The 20,454-nt window shown below is 38.9% G+C and overlaps 1 protein-coding gene across 2 annotated transcripts in view; it reads right to left on the reverse strand.

The window, feature by feature from the left end:
- The window catches only part of calcr (calcitonin receptor), a 50,652-nt gene that overhangs the window by 14,416 nt on the left and 15,782 nt on the right, over positions 1 to 20,454 (reverse strand). Inside the window, exons 2-15 of one of the 2 annotated variants that reach the window (XM_063898400.1) lie at positions 11,808 to 11,875; positions 9,228 to 9,375; positions 8,883 to 8,990; positions 7,015 to 7,100; positions 6,764 to 6,923; positions 6,570 to 6,680; positions 6,340 to 6,452; positions 5,817 to 5,889; positions 5,590 to 5,700; positions 5,258 to 5,370; positions 4,591 to 4,756; positions 4,393 to 4,503; positions 4,075 to 4,187; positions 1,931 to 2,022 (exon numbers count right to left, since the gene is read on the reverse strand). In XM_063898400.1, coding sequence (XP_063754470.1) covers positions 1,931 to 2,022; positions 4,075 to 4,187; positions 4,393 to 4,503; positions 4,591 to 4,756; positions 5,258 to 5,370; positions 5,590 to 5,700; positions 5,817 to 5,889; positions 6,340 to 6,452; positions 6,570 to 6,680; positions 6,764 to 6,923; positions 7,015 to 7,100; positions 8,883 to 8,990; positions 9,228 to 9,375; positions 11,808 to 11,852 — 1,550 coding nt within the window. In that variant the 5' untranslated portion in view covers positions 11,853 to 11,875. Of the gene's footprint in view, positions 1 to 1,930; positions 2,023 to 4,074; positions 4,188 to 4,392; positions 4,504 to 4,590; positions 4,757 to 5,257; positions 5,371 to 5,589; positions 5,701 to 5,816; positions 5,890 to 6,339; positions 6,453 to 6,569; positions 6,681 to 6,763; positions 6,924 to 7,014; positions 7,101 to 8,882; positions 8,991 to 9,227; positions 10,056 to 11,807; positions 11,876 to 20,454 lie in introns of those variants that run through there. The other variant, XM_063898399.1, reaches the window with a different exon arrangement.

Raw genomic sequence — 20,454 nt, forward strand, 5'->3', positions numbered from 1 at the left:
TTATCTTTGTTGAGCCATAAAACCCCAGAGACTCATGAAAAACAAGAAGAGGAGCGCATTTTCTCAAGTCAGGACAAAACCGAATACACAAAGAAGCACATTTTCACCGTCTCACTCTGCAGAGGCAGTGGCTATCTCCGACACAAAAAAACAGTCTCGCTGGAGCTCCAGACATAAAAGGAAATACAGAAGCTGTTGAATGCTTATATACAAGGGGGTTTTATCTAGACAGGGATGTAAAAACACGGGCTGAATTCTAATGGCAGCGCTTTCTTGGGCCGTAACAGACCAACCTCTTCAGGGATGGCTGTTAAACTGCGTCTGTTTTTCCCCAGCAAGCTTGAGTATTTTTATTTCGGAATTCTGACATTGTTGATGTAAAGTTGTAAATAACAGAGTAGTGCAGCTGTACACCACCGCATACCACTGTAAGTTTCCCATCTGGGTCTAATACAACATTAAGCCTCCAATATATTAAAGTGTTTCGGCTATAAATAGTGTGAGTTGTGGTTAAAGATAAAGTCATTTCAAAGCCAGTATTGTTGTTACTGTGTTGAGTTATTAATTTATCGGCACTTAGATCCTACTGAGTTGTGAAGGTCCCGCCATGTTTTGTGTAGCTGAGTTAAGAGTTTGACTCTTAGAGGGTCATGCGGTTTTGCAACAATGCACCTGCCTTCAAAATGGCCGCCAGATTTACGAGTGTGTATTAAACTTTCCAGCTAAGTGGGGGTCTCTTACAAGATTGGTTCTGGATAACAGCTGCCTTTACAATTGCAGCATTCATGAACAACAGGGCCAACGAAGAAACATTTCCAAATATTGTTACAGAACATAAAACTAATTTTCTACGTATTCTGGTTTCTTCCCAGTTATTCGTAGAGCTATAAACCTTTCTGCATCAGGACACATGCTTATTAAGCTCATTCCTTCCTCAAGATAAATTATAAAGTTTCAACAATCCGCAGCCTGCTAACTATTTCTCAGGGTTCATCACCTTTACATTTTCACATATATTAACTAAATATAACACCTCCCTTTCCTATATCCGCTTTGAACTCTTCCTTAAGTTAATTTCAGCTGCAGTATCTCCTTTAATGGTCCACTTTTCCCCCTCTGGGATTAAGCAGTTCATCGAGGTGAAAAACCCTAATGAGCAATGCACTCAGGTGCACATGTTTGTGATGAAAGCACAGCGCCAACACATTCAACGGACGTCACAGTTTAAATCCTAAATATCCATGAAAATAAATGTGCCGCACAAGGAAAGCAAGTTGGCATGAAATTAGCAACAGTTAAGTTGCGTATAAATTACACTCAGTGAAGCAGAAGGAGTATTTTCCGGTCGATAGTCTGCATTAATTTGTTGCAACAGCTGAGATAGTAATAATTTTCTAATTAGTCCTCAGTTTTAATTTAACAGTGCGCTAATTTATTTTTAACAGTTTTAGATCTTAGAATCTTTCAGATGTTCATGCTTCAGAGCATCTCCACGAGGGAATAAACAATCACCCCTTTTGATTACATGACAAAATGTGACATCAAATCTCATTAACACTGACAGATCTTCTGAGTGGCTCTGGGGCATATAAACAAAAACCTCTGCTGATGCGGATGAAAGCAAAGAGGAGATTTCACTGACTGCACATAGGATGGAGACTAAATGACTGCCCATGATGAGTAATGAAATGGTTGGATGAGACGGTAGTAAAAGCTGAACACCATCTGTGTCTGTCTGATCCTCTGATTATAGTGACTGTGATGAGTCAACTTTTAAGAGCAAAGCTACCATCTATTAATCAGTCAATGATGATAACAAATGGTATCATCTTTCATCCCAGCACCCAACCATCCTGAATATTAATTCATATCACGATATGCATTATCAGACCAGAAACGGCAATTGCTTAATAATCATTGAACTGATTACCTGAAGTAGAAGAAGATGGCCAGAGAGATGAGCAGGGAGGCTATGGAGAGAGCGTGACCCACAATTGCCATGTAGAACAGGATGTACGCTGACTGTAAAAAAGACAAAAAACAAGATAGAAAAACTTTGCAGCATTACTATTTGAAAAATAAGATTTGCAAAAGAAGTTCTTGGGATATCACATGTTGTTTTCTGTGAAAATGTGTGCCTATGGAAGACCCAAATCAAAAAGCATAAACAATGTGTCTTTTTACACAAAATTCAACATGTGTAGTAATTGTATAGTGACACAATAAGTAAACAATGTGGTTGGTCACAGAAAATGTTGAATTGTCATAGTCAGGGTTGATAAATGCAGAGAAAAATGTTAGGAGTGCTGCATGGAATAAAACCATGACGCCGTGCTCACATCTCAGTTCATGGTGTGGTCCTTGCTCATGAAAAAGGGAATTAAGAGCTTAAGTTGGCATCAACCTAGTCTTATCAGAAAATCGTGCAGCGTTTATTTTGCCTTATTTCTCTGGGATTTTACTGCTGAGCCTGTTTGTTTTAAAAGGTTTCCTAAAGCTGGGAGGCTGAGCCAGCAAAGCTCAGGTTCCTGTGGTAACAGATGGAGAGGCTGATCTTTGTTTCTGATCGATCAGCAGACTTTGAGTCTTTCTCCCAGGTTTGCCAGGAAAGATGCAAAGTACACTGTTTGGATGGAGACAACACGGTTTCCCGGCGGTGCTTTTGTTTTGTGTTGTCGTTATTTGCAATTGACCTTTTTCTCTTTTTCAGATGGGATAGCAGAGCTGAGTTTTGGCAGAGTTGGCCAACTTGTTGTCATTTAGACAGAGTGCCAAATTATCAGATACAAACACTTTGAAAAAGAAAATAAGAAAATGTAAACTAGCTAAAAATGTGAGAGGACACTTCTCTGCAAGATTTGGAATGAAGTGAAATTTGGCACAGTGTGGTTATACATAAACAACCAATTACTCTTATCAACTTGTGCCATTGAAACTTGTAGACGAATACTTTACACTACATACAAATATGAAATAAATATGGGAACAAATTAAATTAATATTCTTAATGATATATCTTATATTATGAATAGTGAGAATTTGTGTACCAATAATAGAAATGTGTCTTAACTGTAAATTTAACATGTATTACAGCATTATTAATAATAACAATTAAACATTAGTTAATATCTTGGAATTGTGAGTCAGTAATAGCATTATTTAAAAATATTTGTTTACAATTAAAACAGATTTTAACAAACATATTGGACCATGGTGACTGAGTGATTAAACCAACAGCTGAAACTTGATGGCAAACACTGATGGTTTATTAGGAAGTTACGGGCCGGAAAATTGAAAAATGTGCTGCAGCCACGAGTTGACACGGCGGTTACCCGACCATCTCTGAAGATTTCTCAAACAGTCCCATGTATTTAGCTGGTTCTGAGAGAATAATCAAAATTCTGCATAACAAAATAAAACAGGCAAAGCACTATAACACCTCCATCAGCTGATGCCAGCAGGCAGGAGTAAGGAGACAAAAGCAGCCCAAGGTTGCAGAACTGTGCTCATGGAGGGCAGTAGGAATAGATACGTAAAATGGGTCAAAGGTATGGGCCGAGGAATATATTTCCCCACCACTCACTAAATAGTATACCTATTCTGTAAAATGAATTGCAGTGTTGAGGACTCTGAGTAAATGCATAAAGTCGATGAATTTCTCTGCAGTGTCTCTGATGTCTCTTCCAGCACAACACTGTAATACGCTGTGTGGTTTCCTGATCTGGTTTCGACGAGGGAGACATTGTAAGTGGCTTGGTACAGCAGCCTGTTGATACGAGGGGTTGTTAATAAGTGGTCACTTGTAGTTAGACTCCTCTGTTTTATGAGTACTTGCATGTAACTTTTCATCTCTAAATATTTCTGTGGAGCTTAGTACAGGAGAGTAATGTCTTTTGGAAATAGAAAGCCTGTAAATATTGATCTCAGCAGCAATATTTATGGGCAACTACGTCAGACTATATATCATCTGCCCACGCTCCAAATACCAGACAACTCCATGCAAAAGAAAAGGAAAGAGTATGCTGACCCAACACACTGTCATCAACATCTATGATAGCATCTTAAATATATTACCTTCAACTTTGCGTTGGTGTTTTCGTTGCAGAGTGTGTAGTTGGACCAAGTCCTGTTGGTATCCGGGTGGCGGAACCACTGCCCGTCCTCCCCACAGTATTTAGTAGCCTTTTCTGTAAGTAATAAATGCATATTATTCAAATGTTTCCACATTAGTTGTGTCCATTTATTCAGGTTCTGTCAGCCTTGGTGAATAATTCATCATCCTAGCAATTAATATTTAATAGTTCTTGAAAAACAGTCAACAGTGTCAGAGGTGAATCCCTCCTGCAACAGCGTACCTTTAAATGAGACACTCTCTTGAGTCGTGCGGCTCACCTGTGGGGTCAAAGTCGACAAAATAATTGGGGCAGTTTTGCGATGTGTATGTTCCTGTGGGAGTGTCTTCCCAGCAAAGCCACCCATCCCAGTTACGACTGCAGTGCTGCCCTGTGACACAGACACAGCAACAAAGAGAGTGAGACGTCCATAGAGGTTAAAGATGGCATGATTATTCTCAGTAGATAATATCTCTACCTGATTTGTTGTAAGGTACATCTCGATTCATCTTCTCGAAGCAGTTGTACTGGCTGTCGAGGATCTTCTTTCTTACAGCTTCCTGTTCCTCTGGGTTAACCATGGGGCCGACTGTGGCCTCTTCAGCAGTCAGTATTCCAGTTTCCCCCGAGAGCTGGGCGGCTGCCTGCATTTGTTTGACAGACACACAAACGAACAACAGTGTCAATATCAATCAGGACCAAACAATGAGCAATGGGGCTACAGGAAAGAAAACATGACACAATTAAAGAAAAGTTGCATTTAATTGCAAGCACAAGTTTGTCCTGTTTCTCTTTTGTGAAGTAAGAAAGAGGGAAAGAAAGAAAGAAAACTTTTACGATCAATACAGAATCACTCAACAAACACAAAACTAAATTCATATTTTCTGACACCCCTACAGCCGAGCAAAACATGATAAACTATTTTATTTCTCTTCAATCCTTAATTTATTGATGAAGTGAAATCATATTAAGTTCCTCAGAGAGAGGCACATTATCTTTTTGTGTGTCATTTATCTTACAGTCAGGCTATGAAATACAGAAAACCACAGAAGTTTCAACTGAATTACTGAAAATCTCGATGAAAAATCTGTAAAATATATATTGGGAGCATGGAGTAGTTATTACAGTAAATCAGGATACATCACCTTCAGCCGCTCCTTAGTGTTGACAGCACAGAGTGTATAATTTGTCCAAGTCTTGTTGCTCTCTGGATGGTGAAACCACTGGCTGTCTTCTCCACAGTACTTAGTTGCCTTTTCTAAGAAGAAGAAGAAAGTGATGAATATACTGTACATTCTATAAAATGTCCACTTCTCTGTGAATCTGAGTAGCTGTGTCCAGAAATATTAGTCCCATTAGATTTACAGAAATCCTTTATTTGTACTACAGTGGACAAATAACCGGCTTTTAGTCGATCTTCCTTACATATGAGCAATATGGTAGGAAAAGGGATGAATTATTTAAACAAACTGCTCACCTGTGTGGTCAAAGTCAAACAGATAATCGGGGCAGTTCTGCGAGGCGTAGGTTCCCGCTGGAGTGTCGTCCCAACACAGCCAGCCATCCCAGTTACGACTGCAGTGCAGCCCTGCAGCATCGACAAAGACACAAAAAAAAAAAAGTTTCCTGGCTGCTTTGTCCCACCATCATCTCCTCACATTAATATTACATATAACAGTGAGTCTCATTGGACAGTTCAACTACCTGACTTGTTATAAGGCGGGTCTCGATTGATTTTCAGGAGGCATTTGTATTCATTCTCAAGCATCTTCAGTTTCTGTATTGAAAAAAAGAAATGGAGATTCAATTCCTGATGAGAAATACTTCTTTTTAGCCAGAGGTCTGGGTCTAACTGGAGATGAAACTACAATAATTGTTTCAATGAACGCAGGAAGAGATGTTTACTGTTATCAAATTAAATCTCAGTAGGGAGAAGCAAAATTACACAGTTCTATAATTATAAGTGCTACCTTTATTTACTGTGTTGTCAAAGCACTGCAAAACAATGACTCTTCGTTACAGGAGACCACTTTGCTCATCCTGTTTTCAACCTTTTTAGAGGGCAGTTACACAATAGGTGTGCAAAATCATTGTTTTTTAATATTCTATAATTGCAGAAAAGACCACATGTCCTGAACTAACAGAAAGATCAAGCAGCCTTGAGGTTTTATGCATAATCTGAACAATAAATACACAAAAGAAAGCTTTTTTATCAACAATACTTTACCTTCAGTCTCTTCTCGTGGTTGGTTGTACACAGAGTATAGTTGGTCCAAATCATACTGGACTCTGGATGGTGAAACCACCGACCGTCCTCTGCACAGAACTTTGTTACCTTTTCTGGAAAACACCATCATAAATAGAATTTCTTTAATGACTGTCAACATATAAATAAAGGTGAATTAGTCATGTGATGGTACCAAGATATCGGCAGAGCAGAAAAGTCTCTATGCCTACCTGTCGGGTCAAAGTCACCAAAATAATTGGGGCAGTTTTGGGAAGCATAGGTTCCTGCTGGGGTGTCTTCCCAGCACAGCCAGCCATCCCAGTTTCGACTGCAGTGCAGGCCTGAAACACCAACACAAAGAACCTTTACAAGCCATTTGTTCATAAGTTTGTCCTTGGAAATTAGAGTTACACATTATAGCTACCTGATTTGTTATAAGGCGGATCTTGCTTCATTTTCTCAGAGCATTTCTTTTCGTTTTCAAGAATCATTTTTTCCACAACACTGCCTTTTTCTGCATTAACCCCTGTGAACTCTGTGGCTGGCTCTCCAGGTGCATCCCTTACAAAATGGGGAACTTCCCTCTAAGAAATAAAAAGATAGATCAGCGGATAATTAAAGCACAGTGCAAGCTTCATCTCATTCTTATATGACTTAAACAAAAGAGCAACATACCTCTAATTTGGTCTTTGAAACTGGTTGACAATTGGATGCAGTCTCGACCCAGTTTCCAAATTCAGCACAATATTTGGTCACTTTTTCTGTAAATAAACAAAAACATGCAATGACTTCACTATAAAATACTCCATTGATGATTAACCGAAAAGCTCTAGCTCAATAAATAACAAATAGGCAGATGATTGCTTCTGTTTGATGTTGATGTCCAGCAGAGAACCTCTTACTTTCTTTGTTCTGTCTTTTTCTCCATCAATCCAACACATAAATTGGACCCTGAATCTTGGCATTACTGAACAAATGTGATTAATTTAACTTGGCACACATCATCAAACGTTATGTCAAACTGAAAAAAAACCTATTCTCTGGCAAATTCTCAATCTCTCGGCTCCAGCTTGAAACCACATGTAGTGTAGATCCATGACTGTGCTCAGGATGAGATCACATCGGTCCTGACAACAACTGCCTCAGCCTGGTCTTCTCCCACAGCTCATCAACTGTTCAGCATCCTTTTCCAACTGTACGTCTACCCCTGAAGCCTCATATCAGCAACATCAGTTTTCAAATAAGCAGACACAAGGGGACACTTAACGTCACAGGCATTTTGGGAAGATCCTTTATGAGCTTAAAAAAACACTTCTCTTCTTTTTTTGTAATCCTTCTTCTTTTAAAGTTTCTCTTTAAATACCCTTAAGTCCTCTTTGTCCTTCTCCTCACCCCCCTCCCCTCCATCATATTGCATCTCCTAAATCAGACATGACTGCACTGTGGATTTCTCAAACTAGACATTATTGGGCCATGCACTCCTCACAATGTAACAAATGCTCATCCTGCAGTCCCACAGTCAATTTCAATATAAATGATTGTCTGTTTCCATTTATTATGATTGACAGAACACAATGGACTAATGAATTACCTCGCATCCAGTTCATAAATATATTATACAACCTTTCCTCTGCACCCACTGTTGTGGAGGTTTAGTCTTCCTCCATTGAAGCATACAGAGCAACAGGGATTTCTTTGTCAAGACAAGGTACGACATTGCTTTAAGCTAACTGCTAAGTTTGTTAACATGCAGAAAGATAATGCTAACATGCTGATTTTGTAAAGTTTGCAATGTTCATAATCTGAGACAGGCGTGTATAGCACTGTGGGTATTTCACGAGAATATAGGCTGTAATTGTTCAAAACAAATTAGAGTAAAAATCAGCTAGTTTAGGCTAAAAGCTAAAAACATTGAGTTGGACAATGATGCGTTCGAGCTATCCAGGAAAATTAGGATTGGGCACATTTTAAGGTATGATTTTTGTGGGGTTCTCAGTTATTGGGAGAAAGTGTTGTTTGATTGATGTGTTATCTGAAAGAAAAGCTAATCATTTGGCAGGTTAACACTTTTATATTGATTCCTAAAAGAAATCGTTCTTTAAAAATCTACCTACTGCCAACCATATAAATCCTATCTGTTGAGGACAATACATAATGCCGTTCAGTCAGGGTCACTTGCATTATAATATCATCTACTCTAATTAGAAACACAATTTCAGCTTGAACAACTTAACCAGCCTTACAAAACAGGAGGACATTAGTTTGATGTTCCCAGTAAGCTTGAAGCCACACAGCTGACGAACAAAAGCTAAAAATTCCGAGCCTAAAAATGAGCAAACTTTCCGCTGACTGGCATACATAAAATACAATATAAAATCTTCCAAGAATCCTGAAGCCCCATGCTGGCCATTGGAGCTCTGTTACATACAATCAGCCCAATGACCTCCATCACACAGAAGATTTGATTGTTTCCTGCTGAAATTAAAACCAAAGCTCAAGGATCTTGTTGTCTATTGTAGTTAGAGGGGAACATCTTTTCTTACCAGTCGGGTCCAGGTCAAGGTGATCTGGACAGTTTTGTGTTACCGATGTCCCAGCTGGTGTCTCGTCCCAGCACAAAAAGCCATCCCACATACGCCCACAGAATGTACCTTCATAGGAAATATTTAAAAAAAAGATGCACTGATTATTTTCTGTCTTTTGTTGCTACAGATTCCACTCTAAAAGCCACAAGACAATCTTCTGCTCACAACACTACCATTACCTTAACAGGAATAACAACAGTAATCTGCTCCTGTCCACCACCTTACAACATCATTACACCTGGTATGCTCTCCCACAGGTAATCGATTTGGCCTCAAGAGGACTTAAAATGATTCGGGTCTCACCGGTGCTGTTCTCTTGGTGGTCTTTGTTGGACAGCTTAAGACAATTATATTGACCCTGGCTCACCGCCTGGTCCTGTCTATCTGTCAAGCTATGTCCCGGCCTGAGTGAGGGATCTGAGATTGACTCAGCAACTCCAGCCACCCTGCGCTGTGGAGACAACACGAGGGGTGAGAAGAAAGGGGGAGAAAACAAGTTTGACTTGGAACACGGTAGATAGTGACTTGTTAGTGTCTTTGTTGTGTGTTTACTGCTTTGATCTAAATGCATTGATTGTAAAAGCTAAAATATTAGTTTTGATGATGTTAGCTATATTTTCTAAAGCTTCACAGTTTTATCAAGCTTATATTAGACATGCACCCTTACTGAAGATACAATTAAATGAAAATATAAGCATGAAAAGTGTTTGGAGCTTCTTCAAAGCTGTTCTGATGAGGATTTATCTACACTAAGTGTGTTTGGAAGATCACAAACCAGTTAAGAATCTGATTTCCTGATTAATATTTACACGTAGCATTAAAAATGAAGAATCTCTGAGTGTGAAATGCTGATTTTGATAATGCTTCTCACTGAAGGATAAAAAGCTCATTTTGGTGTGACTTATCTCGCAAATCTGTTTGGGCTGAAATGTAAGCCTCTCAGAGAACCAGGCTCATGCTCTTGCATTTTCTGAATTATTGAAAGTCACATTAAATACAAACCTTGTTCCCCTTGTGTCTTTGAGCAGGCAAAAGGAACTCCAATAAAACCAAAGTACAATTCTTACCTGTTTGAAAAAAGGCTTGTGAAAAGGCAAAACACTGATACAGTGACTTTTGTGAGAATGCCGATGTCCCATGTAGCAGTTTAGCAGCCGTACATATGATGTCACTCCAAACATTGAAGTAAATGACGTCATACATACGACCACCAGGCCACCACCAATATCAAAAGATGAGAAAAAAAAAAGATGTAAAGGACTTTTCTCACCTGTTACATTTCACGTTTCTTCTTAAATCAACATGACAAGAGCAAGTACAGAAACATAAAGCAGAAAAGCACAGGTACATCAGGCATAACACATTTGGCAGGGATATTCTGGACACCAATGTCAAGTTTGATGCTGAACAGCCAAGGAAATTCAATATTCCATTTCAAAGCGACACTGAAAGATAGTGGAACAGATTTTCCATAAGGGATGTTGATTCATGATAAATACATCAGCAGTAAAAGCTTCAGCCTGTCAGAGACAGGACAAATATCATCACTGAGCTTTCCAAAATCTAGAGCCATGGTGTTGAAACTTCTATTTATTACAGAGCCTTCATTAAGCAAATAGGTGTGCTGTGATTTGTAAAGAGAACCGCAAGTCCATCAAAAACCCATTTGGAAGTGTGATTTATTTAATTATCACCCCTTCATTAGGCCGATCAGTATATATTTTTATTAAATAACATGGTGCCGAAATGTGAAGTATTAAGTTTCTGTTAACATATTTGACTGATGATTGCAACACCCCTATTAAACCCATTGATGTAATTTCTCAAACACTCTGTGTAGCGTGTTAATATGACTCAACCCTTAATGCTCATTACATTTCGTTGGCAGGCGCCTCACACCAAGACTCGGTGGGCACAACACATCAATTCCCAATCCAAATATCAAGACCCGGACATTAAATTCAAGATGCACAATAATGCCTAATGCTTTATGTGTGGGAATGTGCACTGTGATGTCTATTTGTATGAAAGGGGCACAGCAAAAAAATGTATAAATGTGGATTTGGCAGAGACTTTTATTTTGAAGGGTACAGATCAAACTTTGGACGTTTTCAATTTCTCTGACTGCTTAAAGATATTTTCATTGGAGTAGATGTATGGTAAAGTGGAATATCTAAACATATCAAAACATTTTTGCTGTCAAAAGAAGATGAATTCTTGTTGTGCTTTATGCACGGCATGCATTGTACACCCGCCAACGGCTGCTTCTTAATTTTAAAAGATCCGTTGGAAGAGCGAGCGGCCCTTATCCTCAAGCGGTGGACATGGGTTGCCGCATGTCATCCCCTCCCCATTTCATATCTATCACTGTAATTAAGGCACTAGTTTCCAAAGAAATCTTTGAAAAACAGTTTAAAATATTTGAAAAACACTTGACTTCAGTCCTGCTTCACCTTGTGTTCTCGGTCAGTTCGTTGTCGTCTTTCATGTGTTCAAGTCAAGTGTTTTTCATGTCCTGGATTATCATCTTCATGTGTTCAAGTCAAGTGTTTTTCATGCCCTGGACTTCACCTAACTTTGGATTTTTGTAAAACAGCTTTGGAATAAAGCTCGCCTTTTGTTTGCACCCATACCTGCCTCCTTTGTTGCTGCACTTGGGTCCTATTTCCCCAAACCCTGACAGCTGAGCTCCAACTATACTTATCAATTATGAATGTTTAGTGAAAATTAATCATGAGATTCTTTTGCTGAGAAAAGAAAATCACTAGACCACAACATATTACATGTCCATTTAATGAAAATTGAATGCTATGTTTAAACACACGTGTGCAGAATAAAATAAAGCTATGTTTAACTTACAGCACTCAAAAAATAAGAGCTTACCACAAGGATAAACCAAAGGATCCAAAGGGGGCCTGCTACCTTCATATCGTCCTTTCTCAGGCGAGTCCCTAGAGAGAAAGAAAAGAACAGCAAGTTACAACAAACAGAAAACAAGTTCTCCACCGTGAAAGTGACTGACTGAACAAACAGATGGCTGTTTCAAATTGGGATTATGGCCCCTCTGGAGAAAACAGAATCAGCAATCATTAATCTAAAATGCAAAAGACTGCAGCAGAGGCACCGCAGTTTATGGCATTTTGCATTTTTCCATTGTGTGTGTGTGTGTGTATGTGTGTGTTTGTGCAAGTGTGTGCAAGTGTGTGCAAGTGTTTGTAACTGGGAGACGAAGAGAAAGTGTACCCATCAGTATATGAAGCAACATAAAAGAGTAACATTATATTGTGTTAGCAAAAGAGGAAGTCGAAAGGCAGAGAGACCAAAATAGTTGATAGTCGTTAATCATCTTGTGCTGAGCCTCCACTTTTGCAGGAGGGCAGCAGATCTGCCAGTTTAGAAACCGAGTGGATGTGAGATTAAAATTCACATCGGTTCTCTTTGCCTTGGCTCAGAGAGTCTTTGTTGGAAGCCCATCACTCCGCAGTTTGAACAGTTGGGACCTAGAGGTTGTTTTCCACACCCCGCAGAGAAACTATGGGGCAGGCTTTTTAGCAGATAGACATCCCATAAGTCAACGTGAAAGGTTGATGGATAGTAAGTCTGTTTGTGTTGGCCTGCAGACAAACACTGATGGTAGGCTACTTAGCATGGGGATGACAAATAAAACAGAAACTGCATCCGCCAAGAATTTAGGCTAGGAGTGCTGACTGCTAACCAGACAACACTTGAGTTTCCCACACATTTCTTATTTGTAATTGATAGAGGATATGATAATTATTATTTATGCTAGACCCAGATATCATCTGTACAGTAGACAGAAACAAATCCCCTTCTAAATCTGTGTCCTAGTTCCTAATATATACCTACCCGCCGCCTCATTTGCACTTAATGAAGTGAAGTCTAGATTAAAATGTTAATCTATTAGTTGACTGACAGGAATTTAATTGGCAACATTTTTTGCATCATTTTTCTGAGGAAAAAACCCTAACCCTAAAGAAATCTGGATCCAGTTCCTAAGCTGTGATGATGTGTGGCTTTTCTTTGTATCAATGTAAATTGAATTTATGACTTGAAGAGAAACATCACCTTGGTTAACCGGCATTTCTAAACAGATGTACTGAAAAGTTTGAGCTTTTTATTTTCAATTGCGTTTCACCATGAATCTCATCCCAGACTGAATCGAAATCTCCATCTTTCATTTCATTTTCAGCCTAAACAGTTTTTTCCTGTTTAACAAAAGACTAAAAGGTATGTGGATCTGACATGCTGGAAAGCTCTGCCAAGGACACAGCAACAAAATGCTCCATATCTATTATTTGAAAAAAAGTAGAGAAGAAACACACACAAAAACACAGATGGAAAAATTGATCCGAAAATGCCCTCTAGGAAGAGGAGATCTATAAAACTATCATTATGTCAGAGCATTGAAATCACACCAGTCAATTATCACCTCTGGGTGTGCATGAGCGAGTGGATTTGTCTCAAAGTGAGGTATTCTGAAAGGGACATTTTTGTAGTAGACACATCAAGACAATTGGCACACATTGCATCAATATGAGCTTTTAATTGAAAGTGATCTTAGATATCACTAGTGGGATAATAAGGGCACTTGAGAAGATTGCCTGATGTTGATACATAGTTTAATCATGATCTCCTTTGTTGTTCATGCATTGATTCATTAGGTGTGCCCTGGTTTATTTGTTAATCACTTTTTGGATCTCTGTTTTCCTAAATGTGTGTGTTTTCCACCATTTCTTTATTTCCTGCACTGCTCTGATTCGTTTTCCCTGATTACCACATAAGTCTATCCCATGTTTTAGTACCCAGTTATTTTGTTCTTTGCCATGACCTTGTATTTTTTTTCCTGCCTGCCCTCTGGACTCCATGCCTGCCATTTCAATGAAACCATTACATGGTTCTCGCTGCCTCAGCTTCTGTATCTGCATTTGGGTCCGCTACCTGCACACCAAACTCTAACAAGGCTAGCATGACGACTGGACACAGGGGGAAACGGCTATGCAGGCTCTGTCTAAAACAACTAAAAACAGTGATGACAAGAATCATGCAGATTTCAGAAACCCTCCTAGGAACACATTTGAAAAACGCAATCACTGGCACGTCATTAATATGCAATTTTAACAGGTAACATTAAAACATCTACGGTATGGGAATTGTGTCTCTATGGTTGAATTAGGGTATCAGTTGGGATTTATTTGAGCCTCCATTAATCTCTGGAACATTTCAACATTATAGCACACTCTCAGTCCATCAATAATACATTTGGCAACAGCAAGTTCCTCATTTTAACATCGCTGCACAAAAGATAGTTTACTCCTACTCGGACCTACAAGCTATATTTGACTTTCAGCAGGGAGATTTAAGCCTTCCTGCATAACCCATTAGTTCTTCATACCTCTCCAGACAGAATCCAGACACCATTTTTGTGGGTCATTAGGTCCAACGCGATACGATCAGTAAGGCTTGAGGCATTTGTAGCTTATTAAAGAGACAAGACCCCATATGGAGAAGACAAGGGAATGCACTTAGCAGGATGACTGCATAGTATATGTGAATGAAGCACTCTCCAGGAATGCTGCTCAGCATCAAGTCTATTGAGGATCAAGAGAAAAGTAAATCTGTTGAAATCGGGGATTTAAAAAGAGACTGCTTTGGAACATTAATTAAGGCTCAGATACTAAACCACTTGGAAAACAAAGACATGTATAATATATAATGTGTGGTTGTGACTGTACATGAGCACTGACTGTGAAAGAAGGGTTTCTGTTTTAGTTGTAAGAGAGTGAGAGTGCACCCTTGAACAGACATTGTTTGTGTTTGGAAATAAAATATGAATTCCCCGGAGTACTGTACAAAGGTACACAAAGGGTTTGTGACTGTCATTCAAAATTCAATTTCTTTGAACAGTCAATGCATCATCTGCCTCCGTATTCTCTATTCTATTTGGTTGTCTAATGCAATACCTATCATTTTAAAACTCACACACACTTCATTTGAACTGTAAGTAAAGCAAACAACTTTGAAAGTTGTTTTTGCGTAGGATTGGTAAATTTCATTCTAATAGACTTATTGCCCTAGGCTTCCTTTTGTTGTTCTTAGAATGTCTATAAAAATTGGATAAAATGACCTAATTGTATCACTGTTGTTATTCATGTGTTTTGCCATTGGTCAGGTGCTGTCTGTTCTCTCTCAGCTCTTTTTCTTACTATCCTCCTCAGTCTACCCCTCATCCTTTATCCTCCCTCTCTTTTAGTCGTTGTTACATCACTCTGACAGCAGCAGACGGAGCCACCCGTCTCCTCTCTTTCTCGCAGTGAGCGGTCCAACTGGTGACAACACAGATTTGTGCTGACATCACATCAATGATGGAGGATGGAGCACTTAAATACCCCCCCCCCCTCCATGCCCTGTAACGTCTCACCACTTCGGAGCCCATCACTCAGTCTGAAGGTTGCAGCCACACAGACGTCATTTGGCGGCCCACTCCCGGAGCAACGACAAATACGTTGGATTACAATGCAAGCTCAAGTGGATTAGTTTGACAAATGGAAAACTGTGGACCTTACGCACAAAGCTGTCATATAAGTCATGTCTATGAGCAAAATAAGTTCAGTGATCTACAAGCTACATGATCTACAACCAATGTTAAAGGAGTCTCCTTACTATGACAGGGTTAGAGTTAGGGTTTAGCCCTTGGGTTTAACAACTCTACAGCAACACATCCATAATCACACCTCCCATTCAGGGCTGGCTGTGCAGTCAGACACCAGGGAGAGCACCCTGGATATCTGTGCGGCCTTCTGGGAATACAATGGATGAATATTTATATAGAGGGATAAAGCAAGTACTATTGATGCATTAAGAGAAGTGGATACGGAATTGGAGAATGAACCCATTCAATTCTTATGAAAGTTAGTGGCCCATGAATCCAAAAAATGTCAACTTTGAGTAAATTACCCAAATCTTCTGCATCCATAGAGCAAGTGCACTGGCATTTTCTTTAAATTGCCGCCGGCTGCTCCGTCTCTGGCTCGTTCAGGAGCGTCAAAAACTCTGTTTATCTAACAATTAAAGATAAGGGCTATTAAAGTGTTTGAACTTGAGGAAAATGAAGTTGGTGCATTCTGAAAATGATTATCTTTGTTTAATGCATTTGTTAAAGGAAATCTGGTAAAACTGTAAAAAAAGAAACCTTTGAGACTAATAAATATAACCAAATAATAAAGAGCTACATATTTTTGGTATTTTTTAGTAAATCAAACTCGTGATATAATATCAAGAAGGAATTTCTTTTTTAGGCTAACTTAGTTATTGACAAATCAAAGTACTTAATCATACTGACGGGGAAATTATATAAAAATCTATTTCCATGCTCAATGGTTTGCAACATTGCTCACAGTGGACTAATAGAATCAGGTTGATTAAAAGGGAAGCGACCATGGTATAAACAGTGGAGCTCAATATATGATACACTCCACATTTATCATCTCATGCTACATTATATTGCCAACATCTAAAATATTATTACATTTCTGCAATGATTTAAACCATACAGGAAGGCATTTTTCTCATCGTTATTCAATTATGTTCTGACTCAAAGTCAAAGTGCCTAGCAGGAAATCTTCATGCAAATCTTAAAAATGTGGACAGCCTATTTTGTGTTGAGGTGAAACACGTAAACAGAGCAATTGGTGAAAGCTCTGCAGCTCAATTTATTTAGTTTCTTTGGCATTTTTATCCTTCTAAAAATACACAGAATGTCAGTTTCTCCAATTTAGGTAAAAAGATCAAGCTCTGCTGTATCCTCACTTGTATTTACCTCCCCCTCTTCACCCGATGCCTACTTTTCTCTGCATTTTCATTTCATTCCTGGCTTCTTTTCTCTTTTCACTTCCATTTATCTTCTGCTCCTTTAATCTATTTCCCCTATCACCTCGTTTCTCTATATCTCTCGCATCCACCCCCTTGCCTGTCTGTGCTCTGACTCCCGCCCTCCCCTCCTTTTTTCTTCTACAATATCCCTCTTTAAAAGCTCTGCCCTCCTTCTCTCTCCAGCTGCCTCCTTTCCCCCCTTTCCGGCTACATTTTCAAAGCTTTCTCTCTGGCTCTCTGGGCAGATCCAACAGATTCATCACCTAGGACGTCCTTTAAACATTAAACAGGTTCCCGGTTTGATGACACATCATATTTTCAACTAATCCGTCTGTGAACCGCGGTCCTGCTCCATGTTTTACTGTATATGTAACCAACCAGACGAGACACAGAACTAATAAAACGTTACTTTAAGAAAGGCGCAATAACAGAAAATGGAAGGATTTATGATTGCTATGCGTCATGTAACATCACATATGGTGGTTCAAAGTAAAAGTTAGAGACTAATGGATCTTTTATTTCACAGAGGATACATGTAAGCTGATTTTCGAGTCATGGCTTGGATCCTGGAATGGTGGACAGTATGAGAGTATGATGAAAGATTGTGGAGTACATTGGCTAATTTGATGAAAATAGAAATAATGACTGAGGAGAGGAAAAATGTATATGTGTTTGAATGGAAAATAAACACTTGATGACAATGTGATTTTTAAAATCATTTAGGGACTGTCTAATAAAGGTTGGTGTGGGAAGGGGGGGTTTACATTATGATTCTTAGAAAGAAAAACCCTTCACAGTGTTAAGAAAAATACTTTATTTATCTCCAATTTACTTAAACAAAAAGCTGCAATACCTCTCCCCAAACATGTTAAAATAAGTTAATATTTTAAAGATAAATAATAAAAAAAACTTGACCAAGAACCTTCCTGCCCTCCCAAAACACATACCCCTTATAATCATCCTAGTTTTAACACCTTTTCATCCCTGAAAGTGTAACTGTGCAGTCCCTAACCAATTAACTACGAGCTATTATTAAGATGTAATAACTAAGATTTTCCATTGCAATTAAAAGTAATAAACCAAGTCCTACTAACTAGTAGTTACTTATTACTCTGCCTTGAAAAAAGTGTTTTATTTCTAATGCATTTATATTGTATTTATCCATGGGCTCCAACTCAGCTGATGCATAGCATGCCTTTAAACCAAATGTAGAAAAATAAACACCTACTTTTGTGCACTTCTGTGTCTCATTTGCCACTTTTCTGCATGTATTTCTTTTTAAATGTACCAGGACATTAATCCCCCTCCTTCACACACCCTTCCCTCATCCAGCACCAGTCACTTCTATTCTCCGCTGCTACTGAAAATGTACTTTGCACAAAGTATTTTTTTGCACTAAAGAACTACTTGCACTACCGTCAAACTGTGTTGATTGTGTCGAACATATGTATATATTACTTCGTTTTTTTTCTGTATACCCCTTTTTACCCCCCCCCCCCCCTTTTTTTTTAATACCCTCTTATCTGTTATATGTTCTTGTTTATATTTGCACTGTGGGACTGCCAGAAACGGCATTTCAATGTTCTGTATGTATAACACATGTGGAAACTTTGACAATAAAGTGGACTTTGACTTTGACTAATTTAGTGGATGTTTAATTGCTTTTGCTTTTCAGTCAAACCAAATGAGGCCTTGATTTCAAGTGCACATCAAATAGCCTCTCAGTCGATTAGTTAGGAACGCCTCAGCACTTGAACAATATGATAACATTTATAGTCCATCAGTGAGGGTCTTTGTTTGCTAATGCTTGAATAATTGATTTGAAATGCATGAAGTCTATGTGGATTTCCTTTGTAAACGCCGAAGACAAAGCGGCTTATTTAGTGATACGGAAATATTTTAGTGTAGTTCCCTGTTGGAGTGAATGATTGCAGATGTGGATTTACTGTCTTAGAATCAACAACCCAAGAATATGTTCATGGTTGACCAGTGGAAGACTAAACAGATTATGACAGGGAAATTCATCTGCATGATGAGTAAACAAATTAAGATGCATCTGAATACACAAAGCCTTCATAGTTTGGATTGATTGGACCGTTCTCCTCTAGCATAATGTGATTCATTTTCAGCAGTTTAATTGCAAACACAATCTTCCTAGTTACATGTTATGCATCGTTAAGCCGTACTGTAAGATTGTCTAAAATTTGACCAATCATTAACCCCTGGACAAAATTTGTGCAGCTCACCCTAAAGAAGCTATACTGCCTTCAGCATTCGAACTCAAGCACCTCTCTCAAATCCAGCCTGTTATTCACCAGTGAAGTGGCAGGAATATGGTTAGAGGCGCTGAGGCCAGAGAGCAATGTGCTCCCCAGTGTTACCGCTGTTCAAAACAAGCCGCCTGTAATAAAAAGACTATTCCTGGCCCCGTGTAAACAGTTGATTTATACCTGATCTCTAACACCATGACAGCCCACACACTTCCTATGCTAAAAACTAAATAGGCAGACATAGGGGAGATGGAGATTGGTTGGATTAATTAGGATAGGAAACATAACAGTGCAATTAAACTCTGGTTGAAATTATCTCATCATTTTTCTTCCTACTGGTATGGACTCCGTTCAAGGTCTTACATACATGATATGTTAAATTGGTGTTATTTAGTGTTTGCCAGGCAGACTAATGGGAGCCGTCTTACTGTTTCCCTCTTTATGACTACATGGAACAGGTTGGAAGCTTCACAGCTACTTCTCAATTCTAACAGCTAATAATTCAACTGCGGTTAACGACCTCAGGTGTGCCCATGCATCTTGGGATAATGTGTTTTCTTTTACTGTGAGGTATAACATCCCATCGTGAACACGGTTTTTCCATTTCGGTAATGTCCCTTGATGAGCCTAAAGTTGGCATCGTTGTAGTTTCAAAATGCTGGGTTTTTTGATTCAGCGCTATGTTTTGGGAATTAATAGAGATCGATGGAATGAACCAATCTGTGTGCGGTCGTATACTAAACCATTACAAACGATTTGTCTGGAACAAGTCTGGAAACGGTTTTTTTGTGTATTCTACAGTTGAACTCTCATTCTGTTTTATATGTCTTCTGAAGCACAAATAATTATTTAATTGGAAAAGCATTTTGAGTCCCAAAAACAAGAAAATGCAGGCTAGAGAGCCATAACTTGCTCGTCAACATTTCAGCACAGGAATTATTTTGCTGCATTGAATCAATTAATGTGGTCCGTTTGGCATTGGAAATAGGTGTGGTTTGTAAGCTCTTCAGTGGCAGCAGAAACTAGAACACATTGAAATACAACATTTTAAAATTATTTGGTGAATTGTTCAGCTAACAGTTGATATTTACACATCCAGCAGATGCAATGCAACATTAGCATCGATTGAATGGTCATTTCGGTCTTTTGGGTCGCCTGATGAATGTAAGTCTAATATTTACTGCCTTTTTTTCCTCTGTTTTTAGTCTCCACCATCTCCTCAGGGAAATGTCAAGCTAAATGCTCCATTATGTTGTTAGTGTAATTTGACTGTATGCTGTTTGATGCTGAGCAGGTAGCGTGCAGTGGTTTTCGAACTGAGAACAGCTGCCTGATGTAGCAAAAGAAAACAATGCTAAGAGAGAGTTAAG

This window comes from Eleginops maclovinus, chromosome 13, assembly GCF_036324505.1.
Source record: "Eleginops maclovinus isolate JMC-PN-2008 ecotype Puerto Natales chromosome 13, JC_Emac_rtc_rv5, whole genome shotgun sequence".
NCBI lineage: Eukaryota > Metazoa > Chordata > Actinopteri > Perciformes > Eleginopidae > Eleginops > Eleginops maclovinus.